General features: G+C 39.7%; 2 protein-coding genes across 3 annotated transcripts; both read right to left on the bottom strand.

Annotated features, from left to right (window-relative positions):
* Nucleotides 1-548: 548 nt before the first annotated feature.
* LOC4337870 (uncharacterized) lies at nt 549-4,119 on the bottom strand. Its single transcript, XM_015782559.1, has 9 exons — nt 3,662-4,119; nt 3,393-3,533; nt 2,835-2,956; nt 2,100-2,369; nt 1,883-2,013; nt 1,271-1,478; nt 1,100-1,168; nt 933-1,010; nt 549-836 (listed from the first exon to the last, which is right to left on the bottom strand). The coding sequence occupies exons 1-9, from the start codon at nt 4,038-4,040 to the stop codon at nt 813-815; spliced, it is 1,422 nt and encodes a 473-aa protein (XP_015638045.1). The 5' UTR covers nt 4,041-4,119; the 3' UTR covers nt 549-812.
* A 4,479-nt stretch (nt 4,120-8,598) lies between these two features.
* LOC9270066 (uncharacterized) lies at nt 8,599-15,633 on the bottom strand. Of its 2 annotated transcripts, none has more exons than XM_066310391.1 (9): nt 15,187-15,633; nt 14,944-15,084; nt 14,350-14,471; nt 13,782-14,051; nt 13,560-13,690; nt 9,233-9,440; nt 9,090-9,155; nt 8,917-8,994; nt 8,599-8,818 (listed from the first exon to the last, which is right to left on the bottom strand). In XM_066310391.1, the coding sequence occupies exons 4-9, from the start codon at nt 13,875-13,877 to the stop codon at nt 8,795-8,797; spliced, it is 603 nt and encodes a 200-aa protein (XP_066166488.1). In that variant the 5' UTR covers nt 13,878-14,051; nt 14,350-14,471; nt 14,944-15,084; nt 15,187-15,633; the 3' UTR covers nt 8,599-8,794. Both variants share the same exon structure in this region; 1 of them encodes a protein (XP_066166488.1).
* Between the last annotated feature and the right edge of the window lie 4,697 nt (nt 15,634-20,330).

Raw genomic sequence — 20,330 nt, 5'->3', positions numbered from 1 at the left:
CCACCTATGTTCTGCTTTTCGCCTTTTCCTTCTCCGCTCCGGCGTGCGCCGATGTGCTTGGTTCCTCGCCGGAATGTTGGCCAGCGTCACGTCACTACACCGGCAATGATTCACCCCAGGAGAGTTCGAGAGCTCCACCAGCTGATTTCGAGCTCGCGCTGATCGACCTCATGCACGCGAACCGACGCCCTTGCCGCTGGGTCGATCTTCTCTCGGCACGAATCAAGCTTCTCAAACCTCAAAATCGAGTTCTTGCTGCTGGGGTCGACGCCCTCCCTTCCGAACTGAAGCGAATCGATGTATGGATGGAGCTCCTTAATCTGTGACTCGACATAACCCACCGCTCGGTTTGCTCTGGTATGAATCAGCCATTGCCTAGCTGCAAAACCCATCTTTCTTCTTTGCTATTCTCTTGTTTTTTTTTCTTTTCTCTCATTTTTGCTTCCGTGTGAATGGAGATGGATAAAAGGATAAACCACCAGTCATTTTCTTTTAGTTGCTGTTTCTGGTGTTGATTTCAATCTAAAGCTGTGCGGGAGATGAGCTAGGAAAGCAAAAACCAAACTCTTTCTTTTTCTTCATCGGTAGACTACTCACGCTCATGACAGCACAAATGGCTACAAAGATGGAGTACATTCTTGATCGTACTGTGTATCCAAAATTAATTGTTTAATAGCTTCTATGTAGTTAGCACAATAGCCAATCTATTGTATTAGTTAGCTTTACACTAACTGTAAAATGACGTGGCATTTGGTACCGTCAGCGGTGGGCTATACTATTGACCTTGCTCTAACTAGTCTTGCTGTACATCTTCAAGCCATCCTCCAGCGGACAACCTTAAATTCAACACATTTGTCGATGCTTAAGGGGTAAAATCTAGAGATTAAAACAAGCAAAGTAGGACAATTGTACAGTGGTTTAGAGAAGTATACCTTTCCTGAATCGACAGAAAACTTTAAGGGTAAGGTAATTGTCTCCTCACATGGACCTTCAATGTCATGTACTTCCAACTACACAAGGAAGACAGTTCTGCTGATTATTTTTTACCAATTTTTTTCAAAAAAAAAAGTGGCATTTTTGTTATTGTGTAATACCATACCTTGAGAACCATCGACTTTTTCATCCCCTGCAGGTATCTCCAACCAAGAGAAAGGAGATAACCTTCGATCTGTTCCAGAATTTTAAAAATAGAAATCACAACACATTTGTATTATTCTTGACAAATATTGATTTATATTAAACTATTACTTGAGACCAGAATTCATTTCACCTCAGGCAAACTAGTCCCGCACTCGTTCTCAAAAAAGATCACGTCACCCCGTCTAACACCGAGATGCTCAAGAGCAGAATCATCAGCTATGCGTTTAACAATAAAGCCACCATTGATGTTATGTTTCACAGAGAGCTCCTCCCGGAGTGACACACCAGCTAGTTCCACACTTCTTAAATCCACGTCAAACACAGGGCGGGCAACACAGCTACAGATAAGATGGATTCAGTCAATTAGTAGACAATGAGCATACAGATATGATGGATTTAGTCTATAGTAGAAAATGAGCGCTACAGATAAGATGGACTTAGTCTATTAGGAGAAAATGAGCGCGCATGTTGGCGCACCAACCACTTTTGTAGGCCATGTTTATTATTTAGCAAATTGAATTTTAAAACTTAATTTTAAGTTGATTTTAGGTGTTTTTTCGTAGTTTTTTCAGCATTGGCTTTTAAAATCGCTAATAACATAGTAGATATAAAAGATTTATCCATAAACATTCAATTAATAAGAATATATCGTGATTCAGTGGGTTTACGTGCCACATAGAAATTGCTCGATTTTGATTCAATCTGTAGTATATTTTAATACTGATGGAAAAAGAGTATATACCTGAATTGCTTCCACATCTCAAAGAAGGTGCAAATAATTGAGATTGAAATGATAATTGCACCAGGGCCGGCTCTGTATACCATAGCAATGGTACTACCACAACTGTCAACTACAGGCCCTCCAACACCACCCTGCATTAATTAAAAAATAAATAAATACCACTAAGTAGAAGGTAAAACAAATAGCAAGTGTGAAGAAAAGGTAAATGTATCAGTACCTCAGGAACATCACAATCCACAAACATGTAATGGTTTCTCCACATGAAAGAACCATCCGACCACGTGATTGCTCCACGCCTCGCCACCAGGGACATATTTTCATCCCGAGACAAGGCAAGAATTTTCTGGCCATACTTTGGGGCGGACCCAAAAGCAGGGACCTGCAATGGTAGGTCAGACGTGATCTCCAAGATGGAGAGATTGTAGTGGCGATTCATGAATATCAACCGTCCCTGCACAATAGACTTATCTGCAAGATGAACCTGCAGCTGAAAGATAGAGAGAGAAGGCAATGCGAGAAAAAGAAAGGTTAATGGAAGATAGAGAGAGAAGGCAATGCGAGAAAAAGAAAGGTTAATGGTTACTCATCTTAAGCACAAGAGACGGAACTCATGCTAAGGATATACAAGAAAAGGCCATCAATTTGACAATGATAACGCTTGAGAATTGAAATCAGAGGGCACATTAAAATTCACACAAAGCAAATGCACAGCAGCCCAGCTACGGTTAGCAATCACTTGACCATACTATACTTAACAAAAATGGTAATGGAACTCGGATGATAGAAACATGGGGATTGCCTAATGGAAATCGGTGTTCTACACTTGCACCAAGAAATTAAAGAAATTGGCAGGCATGAAAAGTCATTTTTAGCAATTGGGTTAGCCCCTACTTAATAAGAACAGTTATGGAACTCGGATGATGGTAACATGGGGATTAGCTAAGACATGCACCTCGGGTTGGGGCTCATGCGGCTTCTTTTTGAAGTAAGTGGAGAGCGTGACGATCATAGCACGCTTGGTGGCTCCATCCCAACTGACGACGAATCCGGTGCGCGGAGAGATCAATTTTCCCTCTGAAAAACATTCAGTTGATTAGCAGGTAGCTACATAGCTAGGAGCCGATAAATACATATTTTGTATTGGGCTACTAAATACACTAAACAACACATATTTCCATTTGTTGTTGGACTACACATGTCTATCTCGGTAGCTTTCTTTTATATCACCGGCTTTTCCCTTAACATCTGCAGCTAGTTTAGCACAAAATCCACGGTAATTCCCATGTGGAGATGCAGCATGATTTTCTCATGTAATGCTAGATAGGGAATGCGTAAAACAACGCAATTAACCACACGTGACATGCTAGCAGCCTAGCACATGGCTCACTTAGTAGCTAAGTTAGCAGTAAATACAGTAGATTCAGGCAGTAAAATCTGAATATGCCTCCAAACTTGTACTAAGATGTTGTCCATAGGTTACCATATTTTTGGGACGGATGGAGTAAATTACCAGAAGGTGGGGATGAAACGCGGACAATTGAGCGAGACATGCCCAACACCATGTTCTTGTCGGAGGGGGTAGGCAAGGCGGCCGCGGTGGAGGGATCATCTTTCTTATCGCGCCAGAGAGTTAGCTTCTGAAGTCGATCAACTGAAGAAGAAGCAGAAATGGGGAGAAATTAACATGGTTAATAATAGGTATACAAGAAATTAAAACAAGAAGAAGAAATTAACAGTGGTGGGGAGAGGATCGATGACGACGGATCGAGAGCTAAAAACCTTCGAGCCGGACGATGCGGGAGCTTTTTCTGACGCGGGGTGTCGTCGGCGGGTGGATCGGCGGGAGTGGCCGGGACGCCAAGGTGCCATGCCCCTCCCTGTGCATCACACCCGTCGTCGCCGTCGTCGAAGTCGTCGTCGTCGCCGCCGGCGACTCCTCCTCGATCCTTCTCTTCTTCTTGCTCGAAGACACTCCCGCCGACTCCTCCAACACCTTCGCTCTGGAGCGAGTCAGCCTCCCGGACGACGATCTGGGACTGTCGTCGTGCTCGGCGAGATCGGAATCCGGCTTCGATTTGGACCGAGTCGACCTCGCCGCCGGCGACGATTTGGGACCGCCGCTCGAGGCCGCCACCGATTTCCTCCGTTTGGGGGACATGGCCGCCTTCCCGCCACACCAATCGCCGCCGCTAGGGTTTTCTTTAGATCCTCATACCGCTCGAGTCGGATTCCTTTTCTTTTCTTTTGCCTGTTACTGTAGGAGTATTTATTAGTGGAATAAGTTCACTTTAGGTCCCTCAGTTTGTCACCAAGTTCGAAATTCATCCCTGCACCGCAAAACCAGATACAACGCACCCCTCAGCTTACAAAACCAATGAAAAGGAGGTCCCTCGTCAGTATTGTCTTCCGGTTTTGGTTCTTTGTCTTACGTGGTATTGATGTGGCGCTTATGTGACAATTGGATCGAAAAAATAATAAAACTACTAGGGCCCACAAATCGTTGTCAACCACCGTCGCACCCGCCACAGCTACCACGCTCGTCGGCGACCGCTCGATCTCCTCTTCCGGCCACCTCTGCCGTTGCTGCTCCCTCCTCCTCCCGCCATCGCTTCGCCCACGGTCCGCCGGCATGCTCCGGCTGTTGCGCGCTCCGCTCTGCCGGCCTGCTCCCTCTGCCCCCGCCTCCATGCCCAGCTCTGCCCACTTTGAGGGATATAATAGGTTGGAATGATCCTATATATTGTTTGGATGGAGGGATGAAGGTGGGATGCCTGGATCAATATATTCGCATATGCGCATGGTAAGTTGATCAATATATTCTTCCACAATATAGTAGCTCTCTTTCTATCATTTTTGTTGCATGAATCCTAAAATAATATATGCTTAATCACTAAAACACATATTGTTATTTTTATTGTTTTATTTTCATTATCAGATATCGCCGTAGCGTTAGCACGGGCGTATTACTGGTTGCAATTAGTTGGGGAGGTTACCCCCTAGTATACATATTGCAAAATAATACTCCATCCATTCCATAATATAAGGCACAACCACTTTTTTTTAGATGTTCCATAATGGGAGAATAGCCACTATGGTCCCTGAAGTTTCGCTCTGAGATCATTTTAGTCCTTGACCTTTCAAATTGTCCAAGCAAGCCTTAAACTTTATCATGTGGACATATACAGTCCTTGGCCCATCGAAAATTGCCACGTGGGTATGCCATGTCATCTTCCAATGCAAATATATGATGAAATACCCAATTTGCCCTTACACATATCGTCATAGGGAAATAAGAGAGAAAGAAAAGGAGAATAATAATAATAATAAAGAAGTAGGTGATCCTGCATATTAAATATCCGTTAGAGTTTTAACATTGAAATGCAACTACTCACATGAAATTTATTTGGCATGATAATTATATATTTAGTGGTTGTTGCTAATTTAACTTTGTATTAGCATAATCCGGTGAAAAAAAGTTTGCCATATATCCAGTCGCATTGAATAAAGTTTGTAAATTCTTTTCATTATTTTTGTATGGTACATGGAAGGGTAAATTGGACATTTCACCATATATTTTGCATGAGAGCATAACATGGCATGCTCATGTGGCAATTTAAGTGGGCCCAAGGACTATATTAGCCCACATGACAAATTATAAGGACTCGTTTGGACAATATAAAAGGTTAGGGACCAAATTGATCCTAGAGCAAAACTTCAAGGATCATGTTGGCTATTCTCCCTTCCATAATATAAGGCATGCATGCATGCATGCCATTAACTATGACATATTCTCCATTAATTACTACTTTTTTAAATCCTTCACTCTCACGTTCTCTAACTCTATTGGATGTATGCATTATATTTATTAGGATGATCCAAACTACAAGATGATAATTATTATTTCTTGGTTTTTGGATGAAGGATGGTTGTGCCTTATATTTTGGAATGGAGGAAGTACTTAGTCATGAACACCACACTATTTGCAAATATAAAGTGAATTGCGTCTGGTAACAAACAATCAAGCTCCATAAGTTATATAGAAAATATGAGTCAATTGTACCCACGGTACAACAACTTAGTAGGTGGGTGCAATATAATGCAAAAACTTGAGAATTAAATATCTGAGTGCAACAACTTGATAAGTGTGTGCGTTCTACTACGAGAACTTGACAATTTAATATTTTGGTGCATCAACTTGGCTAAGCATATGCTATGTGAGTTTTTTCATGATGTCAAAATGCCATTGCATAAGAATCCTACGGATATTACCTTAAATATTGAATTTATTCTTTAAGAATTATGCTGCATATACAATTTTTTTTCATGGGCTTCTTCATCAGACTAATCACTTGCTTATACACTCAATAAGCGCATTAGTCCCTTAATCGTTTGTCATCAATTAACCAAAACCCACTAGGAGCATAGATGATCTTTCACAAACCACATATAATAATAGCAAAGATGTATTAAGTCTTTTTTCCTATTACTAAGCTAAGCATGTATTAAGTCTTTGATTCATGTACCAACGTCTTGATTCCAATTATTTATTTATTCCGTTCGAATTTCAATCATGATGTTTGATCCTTCGTTCACTGCCACATAAATGATTTTTTTAAGGCCCATATACATTTCAGGCTGACCGTAACTGGTGGCGCCTGCAAAAATCGATCTCTATTTTCGCAATATGGCTTCTTAAAAGTCCCGCATGCAACTCTATTTCGCAAGTGGACCTCTTAAAGAGCCATATGCAAAAATAAGCCTATTTTTCTAGGCGGGTCTCTTAAACAACCACATGAGAAAATGTATTTTCGGAAGCCCGGCCTCTTAAAGGTCTACCTAGAAGTCGGACTTACCTCCTCCTTTTCCTTCCGACACTTCATTTTTTTTAGGGTAATTTGGAACCATGCCATTATAATTTTGCAAAGTTTGAGATATGACATCGGTATCTCAATGACATGTAGGACCCACATGAGTTAATGACACGTGGGTTAGGATGGCATATCTCAAATTTTGCAAAATAATAATGGCATGGTTCCAATTTTCCCTTTTTTTAAGTCATCATCCTTATCTCCTCTCCTCATATTATTGCAAACTCCTCTCTCTCTCTCTCTCTTCTCATTGAAAGGCGCCAATTGGATAGATTTGATATGATAGTATCTAAATCAATTTCAAGTGCTTTGTAAATTCAGTACTCTGGTGAACATTCTTCTAAATCTGTTGTTGACTACGCCTTTCTTCTTTTATATTATTTTTACTCCCCATTTTTATATTATAAGTCGTTTTGGGTTGGTCCTATAGTCAATTTTTTTAAGTTTGACAAAATTTATAGAAAAGATATCAACATTTTCAACATAATACAAATACACTATAAAAACATATTCAATGATGAATTTAATAAAACTAATTTGGTGTTGTAGATGTTATTTCTTTCTATAAATTTGATCAAACTTTAATAAGTTTGACATAGATCAGACCCAAAATGTCTTTTAGTATAAGACGGAGGGATGACACGAAGTAAATTATACTGATAAATCATCGAGCAAACACCTATTGAGATCACCCGTTTCTTCTGCAGTGAGCAAACCTCAACTCTTATAATTTCTCAGTACTTAATTGACAAAATTCCCTATCTAGCATCAGAAAAAATTGCTCTTCCCTCTATAGCACCCAAACTTCAAAAGATCCCTATCTATGCACCCTCAAAATTTTTGTTCCCTATCTAGCACTTCCGTTAGTTTTGATGGTGACGGTGTTAACCAGCATGAGAAAAGACGGTTTTGCCCTTCTATATTTTATACTTTTTTCCCATTCTCTGTTCACTTTTTTTTTCTTCTTTGTTTTTTCATTTAGTGTCCAGCCGTGTTCAAGTCTGTGCATACTTCTTTTTTGGCCAATATAATATGAGAAAATTAGATCAACAACGTACTTCTTTTTTAGAGAAATTTGACAGTATGTTTGCAACAACAGCATGTACGCAACACAATAATGAACCAAATAAATTTTAGAGAGCATCCAAATTCACATCCATAGATAACCATAACCATCCAGATCACATTAAAGTTTTCTAAACCAAATTTGCATATGTAGTCCTAGATAGAGAATTTTCTCTATTTAATTCCATCCTACCTACATATTCCACTACATATTCCAAGCTCATCAAACCAGGGCTGAGATTATCATGGACCTCAGATTATCCCCATTATCCTCCACAGCACAGTCCTGTACAGCTTCTCTGAAATCTTACAAATAACTGTAGAAATATATTGGTAATATGCATATATAATCCAAAATATCCAACAATGACCTACAATTTACCTGAATCAGTCACTGTTCATCAAAGCAGCCGAACTGAACATCAATACACATAATGTGAATGTCATTACTAGTATTCATGCTGAAACATCAGCAAAACATTGCAAAGCAGGTTTGTGGAACAATCAGAGGGGCAAGTTACCAAGTTACAGGCTGTGTTCCAAATCTCTCACGCGCTCGCAGAACAAAGCAAGTCATTAACATATGATTAATTAAGTATTAGCTTAAAAATGAATTAATATGATTTGTTTGAAACACTTTCCTATAAGATGTTTTTTACAAAAAATGCAACATTTAACAGTTCGAAAAACGTGTGAAAAACAATGGAGTAGATGGCATGAGATATGCTACTAGGCTGCTAGGCAACATCGTGTAGATGGCATGAGATACAGGCAACAATGTGGGGACATGAATATCAAACTTCGTTCAAAAGGGACCAATCGGGCTGAATATGACAGTTGTTTAAATTAATATTAGCATAGTTCAGCCAGCCAAAATTAGGGTTAAACGCCCCGACAAAAGATCGTGTCAAAGAACATTCAAGTTACTAACATTCACAAAATTATCATCTCTAGGTAACTTCAGTCTTGCTGTACATCTTCAAGCCATCCTCCATCGGGCTACCTAAAATTCAACACATTTGTCAATGCTTAAGGGGTAAAATATATAGGGATTAAAACAAACAAACATGGACAATTGTACAATAGTTTAGAGAAGTTTACCTTTCCTGAATCGACAGAAAACTCTAAGGGCAAGGTAATTGTCTCCTTACATGGACCTTCAATGTCATGTACTAGCAACTACACAAGAAAGGCAGTTCTGTTAATTATTTTTTCCCATTGTTTCAAAAAGAGAAAAAAACAAGTGCCATTTTTGTTATTGTGTAATATCAGACCTTGAGAACCATCGACTTCATCCCCTGCAGGTATCTCCAACCAAGAGAAAGGAGATAATCTTCAATCTGTTCCAGAATTTGTATTATTCTTAACAAATGTTGATTTATATTAAACTATTACTTGAGACCAGAATTCATTTCACCTCAGGCAAAGTAGTCCCACACTCGTCCTCAAAAAAGATCACGTCACCCCGTCTAACACCAAGATGCTCAAGAGCAGAATCATCAGCAATGCGTTCAACAATGAAGCCACCATTGATGTTATGTTTCAGAGAGAGCTCCTCCCGGAATAACACACCAGCTAGTTCCACACTTTTTAAATCCACCTCAAACACAGGGCGGGCAACACAGCTACAGATAAGATGGATTTAGTCTATTAGTAGACAATGAGCGCTACAGATAAGATGGATTTAGTCTATTAGTAGAAAATGAGCACGCATGTTGGCGCGCCAACCACTTTATAGCCTGTGCTTATTATTTAGCAAATTGAATTTTAAAACTTAATTTTAAGTTGATTTTAGTTTTTTTTTCATAGATTTTTTTCAACATTGGATTTTAAACCGCTAATACCATAGATATAAAAGGTTTATCCACAAACGTTCAATTAATAAGAATATATCGTGATTAGTGGGTTTACGTGCTAGTCTGCTAGATAGATCATTTAACTTCAAGAAATTGCGGAAGACAATATTACGGGAAAATGGCATCTAAAAAGTTAGTGCTGTTTCCATTATATAGATAGTTTCAGATGTGCAGAATAGAATCTGTGTAATCAGGTGGAAATACATATCCTAAAACAAATATGTCTTCGATTGCCAATTTCTATCTATCATTTTCCAGTGAAATTACAAGTTACTACTTAGGGCATCCACAATGTTAGGAAAAAGCAGGTATTAAGCAATATAATATTTCTATGATCTAGTAATAAGCATTGTGGAAGTGGGTAGTAACTAATGCTAGATAGTAAGCTTATGACCCACTCATAAGAATAAAAAAACATTAAAATCTCTCTCACTCTCTCCTTCCAACACAAGATGTGCTACTACTGCATGCTGAGTTGGACAAAAAGCAACTAAAAAGCAATATTTTTTTCCTCATGGGACCCACTTTACAAAGACCTACTACTTAGCCCTGCTACTTATTACCTAGTTAAACAAGATACATTGGTGTTGCCCTTACTTCTGCTCATCTAGTTCCCTGTTTTTTGTTTTATTCATAGATAAATTTAGATGCTTTCTCAATTTTCTATTTGACTTGTACGTAATATAGTGTTTTAATCCAAAGATTTTTCAATGGTGAAACAACCCGGAATTTTAAGCTATTTAAAAAAATTAAAAATTATGTGACATATATCATTAATTAATCAGTTAACTAGCAAAATTTTTGGAAACAAGAATAAGCCACTCAAAATTTATAACATTCACATCTGTTGAAGTAAAACAAATAAATAATGTCCAATATACCACCACAATATACTAATAATAATAACATGGAAATATTATACGAACAAACATCACTATAAACAGTCAGCATGTATACATAAACGTACACTGGCTGTGTTCTTTTGGAGGGGTTGGGAACCCCTCCTCTCCACACGCAAAACGGAGAGATAGATTAACGAATTATTAATTAAGTATTAACTATAAAAAATTTAAAAAATGGATTAATATGATTTTTTAAAGCAACTTTCCTATAGAAACTTTTTGCAAAACACACACCGTTTAGCAGTTTGAAAAGCGTGCACACGGAAAACGAGGGAGATGTGTTGAGGACTCACGGCAAAGAACACAGCCGCATATATTTAAATATACGGTTGCACAGGACATACATAGCTTGACCCCTTTTATACACAAAAGGTAATATGTAAATAAATGTTGCCGTCAGACCCATACACAAAGTGGTGTATATTCAACCGTTCACCGAGATACCTAGATCGGCTAATACCGTCTGGCACCCCTCACTTAAGTCGGGTTCGTCATCCGGCTAATTAACACAAAGAAGCCACACATCTCAAATAAAGAATTAATCTCACCAAAGGGACCTCAATTCACCAGAAGTATTAATTTTCCACCAATCACATAGCTCCACATAGGAAGCTTCACACAAGACCACAAAGATAGTAGCACAACTTCAGCCACCTTAGTCAAGACTCTATCTCACCTTGGTCAAGCACTCAAAGCATGGCGACAGCAATGGCAGCAGATGCATGCATATGAGCTCCAACCAATTAGTGAGGAGTGAGCAGCTCAGGAGAGGAGGAGGAGAGAAGTAGGGAGTGAGGGAATAGCCAACAAATCAGCGAAATGCAAGATTGTGCCCCATCCATTGCAAGCACCAAATTTTGAATCCCCTATGATTAGTAGCCAAATAGTTCTTGGCCAAATACTCATACCATCACTATGTCGGCTAGGAAGAGGAGAAGAGAAATCAGCAAGGAGGGAATGTGATTTACCCAAGGAAGAGGAAAGGCCAATGCATCGGCGAAGATGAACACGGGAGCACAACCATGGACGAACTTGTCACCTAGGCAAAGGTGAATCCCTCAATACTTGGCTTTCCTTTTTTTTTTAGCACCTAGCAACCAAGCATCTGTTCCCCTACACCTGCAAATCACCATTAGGGCCATCACTAAATTGCACCCATCACTGCACAAGTGCTAGAGCCAGAGAGATGAGAGAAGGAGAGAGAGAGAGCACCCGCAGCCGCAGCCGTAGCTGCAGCAACCACCACCGCCACAGCAGTAGCCGCAGCAGAGCTGATCCACACTAGCAATGGTAGATCGGTAGCCATGGCTTGGATGATTTAGTTGGGGAAGGGAGAAGTGCCTTAGGAACAGCAGCAAGGAAGAAGAAGCGGAGGAATTACTGCTGCTGCTGCCTTATCTGTTCGAGAGAGAAGGAGAGAATGGAAGGGGATTAAATTGCTAGATGTACACTACTAGACTACACAAGTCATTAAATTGAACCTGCTACCGGAATAGTATTGTGCAGTTCAAGCTTAGAGTTAGATAAATTAGCTATTAAACATAAGAAAGCTGGCACAATAAAATAAACTCTGCAGAGCACATTTTAATTGGAGAGCATTTGTATTTCTTGTGCTGAAATTTTATTGAAGCCTCAGCGTATATAACAAATTTCAGGAAAGAAGCTAGAGTTGGAACGTGTCAATTGGCAGTAGTATATTATTTCAGTTTCGATCACAGAAAACTCAGGCAAGTCCCTCTCATTTGATCATGTTGATAGAGATAATTCTATTTCAACTTAAAAACCTATTTCATAAAAATATTTCTCCTAGTATTGCATCAATATATATTTTCTAGAATAATGATATGAACGATGATGATATGATTGACAAGCCGATGATGATGGAGATCATCGGGATACTAGTATGGTGGGTAGGGGGAGCTCAGGGATGAGATGATTGATGATGATGGCAGGTCAGGGCTCTCCCTACATACGGTGTATAAATATAAGGACTAATCACCCCATCATTCGTATCAGAGAACCGTATATACCGTGTCAACCATAGATCCGTCTTAAGATGGGCTGGACCTAGTACCTTATCAAGTTTATTATACTCCACATGGGTACGTAGTAGTAGAATGGGAGATGATATAAACCCCATGAATGCCGATGAAGTGCATTCCAAGCGCATATAGTAGCGCGGTGGTGTGGAGAGCTGATAGGCTCTACACAAACGTGGAGTGTAGTAAATTGAAGTAGGGGAAAAGTTATGTACTCTTAGCATGGTGCCGTATCTAGTGAAGTGCGACAATCAAACATGTTAAGAGTAGCTATGGGTACAGTGATACAAGCCTGCGCAGTGCTAAATTAAATCGTGATTCACGCCTGTCTCCTGGATTGGAGTCTACGGGGAGTTGCTACAAACTCTATTCAATGTACGAGTGTACTCTAGCTTTTATAAATCTCCTTTTGAAAACTCTTTTACAAAATAGAAATATACTTTACTTTTGATGACAATGAAGGTGATGATGTTACGTAAGGTATAGTATTGTAGTATATAGAGTTATATATTATTATTCATGCGTGTACATTTTGCTACTAATGACTTGCTGAGTACGAAAGTGCTCACCCTTGCTATATAACCCCCTTTGTACAGGTTTGATCCCTTGCAAGAGTGAGCTGGATTAGAGATGGCCTTAATACTCCTAGGGACGAATTAAAGGTAGCTCTAACTATTCCTCTGTTGCGATCTCTGATGGTGGATTATTATTTGGCAAAATAATGGTTGTTAAATAATAATCTATGTTCTCGCACATTTATCTTTAGTGATAAAAGTGTGGGGCGTCACAAATGGTAGCAATGTAAATCCTTCATACCATCTTTTTGGATCTTAGACATATGATGTTATCACAAAGAAGTTACTTTCTACGATTTTGATTCAACCTGCAGTATATTTTAATACTGACAGAATAAAGAAATTCAAAACTGATGGAAAAATATTATATACCTGAATTGCTTCCATATCTCAAAGAAGGTGCAAATAATTGAGATTGAAATGATAACTGCACCAGGGCCGTCTATGTATACCATGCCAATGGTACTACCGCCAGTGCCAACCACAGGCCCTCCTTCACCACCCTGCATTAAATAAATAAATAAATAAATAAATACTACTATGTAGATGGTAAAATAAATAGCAAGTGTGAAGAAAAGGTAAATGTATCAGTACCTCAGGAACATCACAATCCACAAACATGTAATGGTTTCTCCACATCAAAGAACCATCCGACCACGTGATTGCTCCACGCCTCGCCACCAGGGACATATTTTCGTCCCGAGACAAGGCAAGAATTTCCTGGCCATACTTTGGGGCGGACCCAAAAGCGGGGACCTACAATGGTAGTTCAGACGTGATCTCCAAGATGGAGAGATTGTAGTGGCGATTCATGAATCTCAACCGTCCCTGCACAATAGACTTATCTGGGAGATGAACCTGTAGCTGGAAGATAGAGAGAGAAGGCAATGCGAGAAAAAGAAAGGTTAATGGTGTATTGTTACTTATCTTAAGCACAAAGAGACGGAACTAATACTAAGGATATACAAGAAAAGGACATCAATTTGACAATGATAATGTTTGAGAATTGAAATCAGAGGGCAGAGTAAAGTTCACACAAAGCAAATGCACAGCAGCCCAGCTACAGTTAGCAATCATTTGACCATACTATACTTAACAAAAATGGCAATGGAACTCGGATGATAGAAACATGGGGATTAGCTAATGGAAATCGGTCATGCACCTCGGGTTGGGGCTCATGCGGCTTCTTCTTGAAGTAAGTGAAGAGTGTGAGGATCATAGCACACTTGGTGGCTCCATCCCAACTGATGACGATTCCGGTGTGCGGAGAGATCAATTTGCCCTCTGAAAAACATACAGTTGATTAGAAGGTAGCTACATTGCTAGGAGCTGATAAATACATATTTTTATATCGGGCTACTGAATACTAAACATATTTTCTCTCTGCGACACATTTTCCCATTTGTTGCTGGACTACACATGCCTATCTCGGTAGCTTTCTTCTATGTCACCGGCTTTTCCCTAAGCATCGGCAGCTAGTTAAGCTTGATCAATAACTAGTTCAGCACAAAATCCACGGTAATTCCCATGTGGAGATGCAGCATGATTTTCTCATGTAATGCTAGGTAGGGAATGCGTAAAACAACGCAATTAACGACACGCGACATGCTAGCACATGGCTCACTTAGTAGCTTATAGCTGCAGCAAATATAGTAGATTCAGCCAGTAAAATCTGAACATGCCTCCAAACTCGTACTACGATGTGTCCATACTCCAAACTAGGTTGCCATATTTTGGGACGGATGGAGTAAATTACCAGAAGATGGGAATGAAACGCGGACAATTGAGCGAGACATGCCCAACACCATGTTCTTGTGAGATGGGGTAGGCAAGGCGGCCGCGGTGGAGGGCTCGTCTTCTTTATCGCGCCGGAGAGTTAACTTCTGAAGTCGATCAACTGAAGAACAAGAAATGGGGAGAAATTAACATGGTTAATAATGATAGGTATACAAAAAAGAAATTGAACAAGAAACAGTGGTGGATCGAAAGCTGAAACCACCTTCGAGCCGGGTGATCCGGGAGCTTCTTCTGACGCGGGGTGTCGTCTGCGGGTGCATCGGCGGGAGTGGCCGGGACGCCAATGTGCCATGCCCCTCCCTGTGTATCACACCTGCCGCCGCCGCCGCCGACATCTGCGCCTGCTTCTTCGCCGTCTCCTCCTCAATCTCTCTCCTCTTCCTCTTCTTCTTGTTGTTGGAAGAGATTCCCGGCGATTCCACCGCCTGAATCGGAAGAACCAGTCCAATCTGCTTTGCTCTGGAGCGAGTCAACCTCCCGGACCACGATTCGGGACTGGGATTGCTGCCGTCGTGCGAGCGGAGATCGGAATCCGGCGTTGATTTGGACCGGGTCGACATCGCCGGCGACGATTTGGGAGCGTCGTGGCCGCCTACGGTCAATGCCGCCACCGATCTCCTCGGTTTGGGGGGCATGGCCGCCCCCCGCCGCCCAGATCGCCGCCGCTAGGTAATTTTAGGGTTTTTGAAAAAAAATACCGTGCGTTGCAGGGTTATTTTAATCTTATTATTGTTTTTTTTTCTAGAAACTATATACGAGATTTTTATTTTAATACTACTTCATCCGTTTCACAATGTAAATCATTTTAACATTTCCTACATTCATATTGATGTTAATGAATATAGATAGATATATATGTTTGGATTTATTAACATCAATTTAAATATGGGAAATGCTAAAATGATTTACATTGTGAAACAGATGAAGTAGTTCCTTATTGGGATGATGATAATAATGTCGTTTTTTTATGGTTTGGCGAGAGTCATAAAACAATTAGGAGTCTAACTTTCGTCCCAAATTAGCATGTGATGTTTTTAAAAGGATTTCTTATACGACTCCTTATGTATTTTCAAAAGCAAACGAATTTAAAAACATACTCAGATACGGACGACGTACCAAAGTATCAGCAGTATCTTCAATTTTTATAATAGTATATTTTCAACATTACCAAATTTTAATAATGATAATTTTTGGCTCAATCAAATTTTGGTAAATTGGTTATTGCGTTTAGTTTGAAACCTTGTCAAATCTTGATAAAATTTTTAAGATTAGAAACTTCTTGTATTATCAATGTTTAGTAAGGTCGTATTGGTTAGAATATGTTTGATTTGTTACCTTACTAATTGTTATTCCTTTCTTCCCAAATTTATCATCATATATAATAGCAGGGGCGGAGGTAGTGTATGGGAGGGAGTGTGGGAGGGGGTGCTTAGGAACCTGTTGAAGAAATTTTTTTAGTTATAACTCACCATTTTTCATCATGTGTACACCTCCCTCAATATAAACTTAGACACACACATTAGCTTAAACTTGATCAAAAGTTGACTAAATTAAGAAAGAAGCTCCGCCCATAGAGTAAAGTATACGACCGGTCCTTAAATTTGGAGCAATGTATAAATTAGCACGTGTTTGAAGAAAAATAAAAACATTGTTAGATCGTGGTGGGTATACAATTGATTTTATCACAACAATCCAGTAGAAGAAAACTGTGCAACAGTATAATCACGTCCAAAACAAATGCATTAATAGAAAATATTTAAAGAAAACATATTTTTTTGAAGCTTGAAGCAAATAATCCAGATAAAAACAAGGCATCTTTTATCATTATTCTTTTGGGTAGTTTTTTTTTAATATATAATCTGCCCATTCTAATTTAAGTAACCTGGACACATGTGGATTTATGGCTGGTTATTCTTTTGTACCCATAGAGAGAGAAGAGTAAAGCTTTGAATATGCACCAATAATACTCAAGTAATTAACACCAAATTAAAGATGACATTACCACCGCATATGTACATGTATGTATTAATGTATACATATAAAACTAATGTATACTCATGTATATACAACCGTAGCACATATACACATACATACTACTATACGTATGTACATACACACCGACACAATCAACAAACAAATTAAATAGCCAGGTCCCGTATAAAATAACCCCTATTTTATACGTGTCAAAAACACGAAACAAAGGAAAAAAAAAGAGAACAAAAAAACAAAAGAAAAAAATCCGTACACGTATACAGCGCAAATAATACGCTTTGTATATGTATTACACCTCTGATGATTAATTAAGCCTAATCAATAATTAAATAATGAATCAAGAATGGCTAATCAATCAATCTTTCGTTTGCTCCAGCACGTCCACCATGAGCTGCATCACCTTCACCTGCACCTGCAGCCGCGCGATGTAGTCGGCGGCGCGGAACAGGAGCTCCTCGCCGGAATCCTCGCCGCCGCCGCCGCCCGGCACGAGTCTCCTCAGCGCCTCCATCTTCCTCCTCACCTCCACGCACCGCCTCATCCTCCTCCTCTCCTTGTTGCTACCGGAGTTCTTGCAGGCCGCCCCATGATTACTCGCCGGCGGCGGCATCACCGCCGGCCTCGACTTCGCCGCCGCCGCCGGCGCGGCGTCGCAACGGCCATTGTTGATGGTGGCGTGTGCAACCATTGCTAGAGCAGTAGAGCTTATATTAGCGAAGTAGTAACAATGGCGATGATTATGATGATGAAGATGAAGAAGAAGATGATGATGATGTGTGAAAATGGCTAAGTATGTTAGAGAGAGGGGGTAGAGATGGTTATATAGAAGGGGGTTAGGAGGGTACAAGGCTGGAGCTAGGTTGGAAGGTTGGGGGTATATGTGGGGGAATTAGGTGGCATGAATGGAAAGTTAGAGATTAATTATTGATATGTGATCACAAGCTTAATTAATTGCATGAAACATGGCTAGCTATTAGATGATGTGTGGATAATGCTCTTTACATGATACAAAATGTTATGTTAATTAGTGTGTGAGAGTGCATGCATGCATGGGAGAGGAAGGAGGCTAGCTTTGCTTGAGGATGAGGCCATGAGGGCATGTTCTCCTAACTCAAGGCCACATGCCACCACATGATCATATCATATATACCTTAACACAGCCAACAACACAACACCTGTCTCTCTCTCTCATGTATCCAAGCACACCACCAAACCAACCAACCATGAATTAGCATGCATGTAAGTGCATGCACTAGCTAGCTAAGCTAAGCTCCCTTTTGATTTGCCTCCTCATCACAACACCCTGGCTATACCCTTGCATCATCAACTCTCTAATATCTCTATGCATGTGTTGTGTGTCATGTGGACTGCTGCCACCTCAGCAAAAGTTCATGCATGCATAGAGAGAAAAAGTCTCCTCTCCTCTCCTGCATCATGTGCAACATGCATTTTTTTAAAAAAAAGATGATATACATGTATATACTTATGTAGCTAGTGCATGGTATATAAATGTACCTTGTGTGTAGTTAAGTGTGTTTAGAGGATGCTATTATAATATAGAATCATAGATTATACTCACATTGTGTGCCACCATGTTCCCCTATGGGGAGCTGATCATGATAGCCACCCAATGTGCCATGCAATCAGGGCAAATGGAGATATTAATTTGCAATATATTGCATTGCACATGTAGATTAATCTCCCTGATTTGGGGCTTGATTTTGCCATGTTCTCTTCTCATGCTCTCCCACAATGACAAATATTCTCCTCTTGGCCACCACTACAATAATATGTACATGCAATGTACCTCATGATCTCTGATCCTGCATATATATATCTGACGAGCCGACGACACGTGTCACTCGCGCCAGCCGTCGATCTGTCTATCAACAGCGCGATTTGCGGAACAAGATTAACTATAGTTGGTGGTGCTGCCCATGAGCAAGCATATGTATTGAAGATATATGTGCAACTTCTAGGAAGATTCCATGGAGAAGATTATGCAATTGATCATATAATTAATGATGATCATCTAGTTAGTTAATTATGTTCTTTTAGTGAAATTAGTTAATTATGTTGATGCATCCATATGTGGCTGCAGTTGAGCAACAGCCAGCAGGTTTGGTTGGTTGGTTAGTTAAGGTTAATTAAGAATGCAATTAGATTAATTGGACCGTACAAGGGGATAAGTCTACCTTAGAAACAAAGGTCAATGTGATTTGAGTTATTAGTATATAGTTTTGGTGTGAAATACTACTGAAATGGACGTCAATTTCCAGGTCTTAGTTTGCTTTCTCCAATACGCGTTTTGTTAATCAATCAATTAGTTTATTATCCCTCATTCTGCTGCAAATGAACTGCACATGCATGCTCGATTAATTTTTCCCTTTTGTTCTTGATACCTTAAGCTAGCAGCTGATTCACAAAGATTGAAATGATTTGAATAAACAAATGAAAATCGTGAAAGTTCTCTGTAGAATTTCAAAAGATTCTGCCTCTTTCGGCAGAAATCTGTTGTAGCAAAGGAGCAAACCGAAGCAGATAATAATACACTTTATTGACAAACTACTAACTGTCACAAACTTGAGCGCGTCAGGTAAGTTTCAGATCCTAAATTTGTGTAAAATATTGCCATTATCACCTAGTGTCAGATCAGATTATTATCTCGATGAATCAAGCGAGGTAAGAATAATCTTCGATTAATTTTCCCCTTTTCTCTTCTGATACCTTAAGCTAGCTGGGTCACAAAGATTGAAATGATTTGAATAAACAAATGAGAATCATGAAAGTTCTTTGTAGAATTTCAAAAGATTCTGCCTCTTTCGGCAAAAAACTGTTGTAACAAAGGAAGCAGATAATGCACTTTATTGACAACTACTAGCTGTCACAAACTTGAGCGTCAGGTAAGTTTCAGATCCTAAATTTGTGTAAAATATTGCCATTATCAGTTACTGTCAGATCAGATCATTATCTCGATGAATCAAGCGTGGTAAGAATAATCTTTGAGAAATATTTGCACTAACTAATTCCTACTCGTCTCATTGGAAGAAAAAAAAAAAGGAACATTATTCTGAATTTTACAAATGAGCCCCTGACGACCTGACGTTGGCCTGAATTTTACAAATACGTGTTTCTGCGTTTGTTTCGATCGGGAATTTCACACAAGTCCCTGTTTATTTCAGAGAATCCTACATTTTTGCAAATGAGACCTTATAAAATAGTATTATTCCATGTCAGCCCTTTTCGTATCTCCTACTATTATACGCGATCAGATCAAGCCGTTGATTCCAAGATCGACGGATGGAGATGCTTCTCCGGTCTCCAAGATATTTCCGCCGCCGATGAGGCTATCGC

This window comes from Oryza sativa, chromosome 5 (genome assembly GCF_034140825.1).
Source record: "Oryza sativa Japonica Group chromosome 5, ASM3414082v1".
NCBI classification, from domain to species: Eukaryota; Viridiplantae; Streptophyta; class Magnoliopsida; order Poales; family Poaceae; genus Oryza; species Oryza sativa.
The sequence above is the reverse complement of the archived record's forward strand: the minus strand, read 5'-3'. Positions and strand labels throughout refer to the sequence as shown.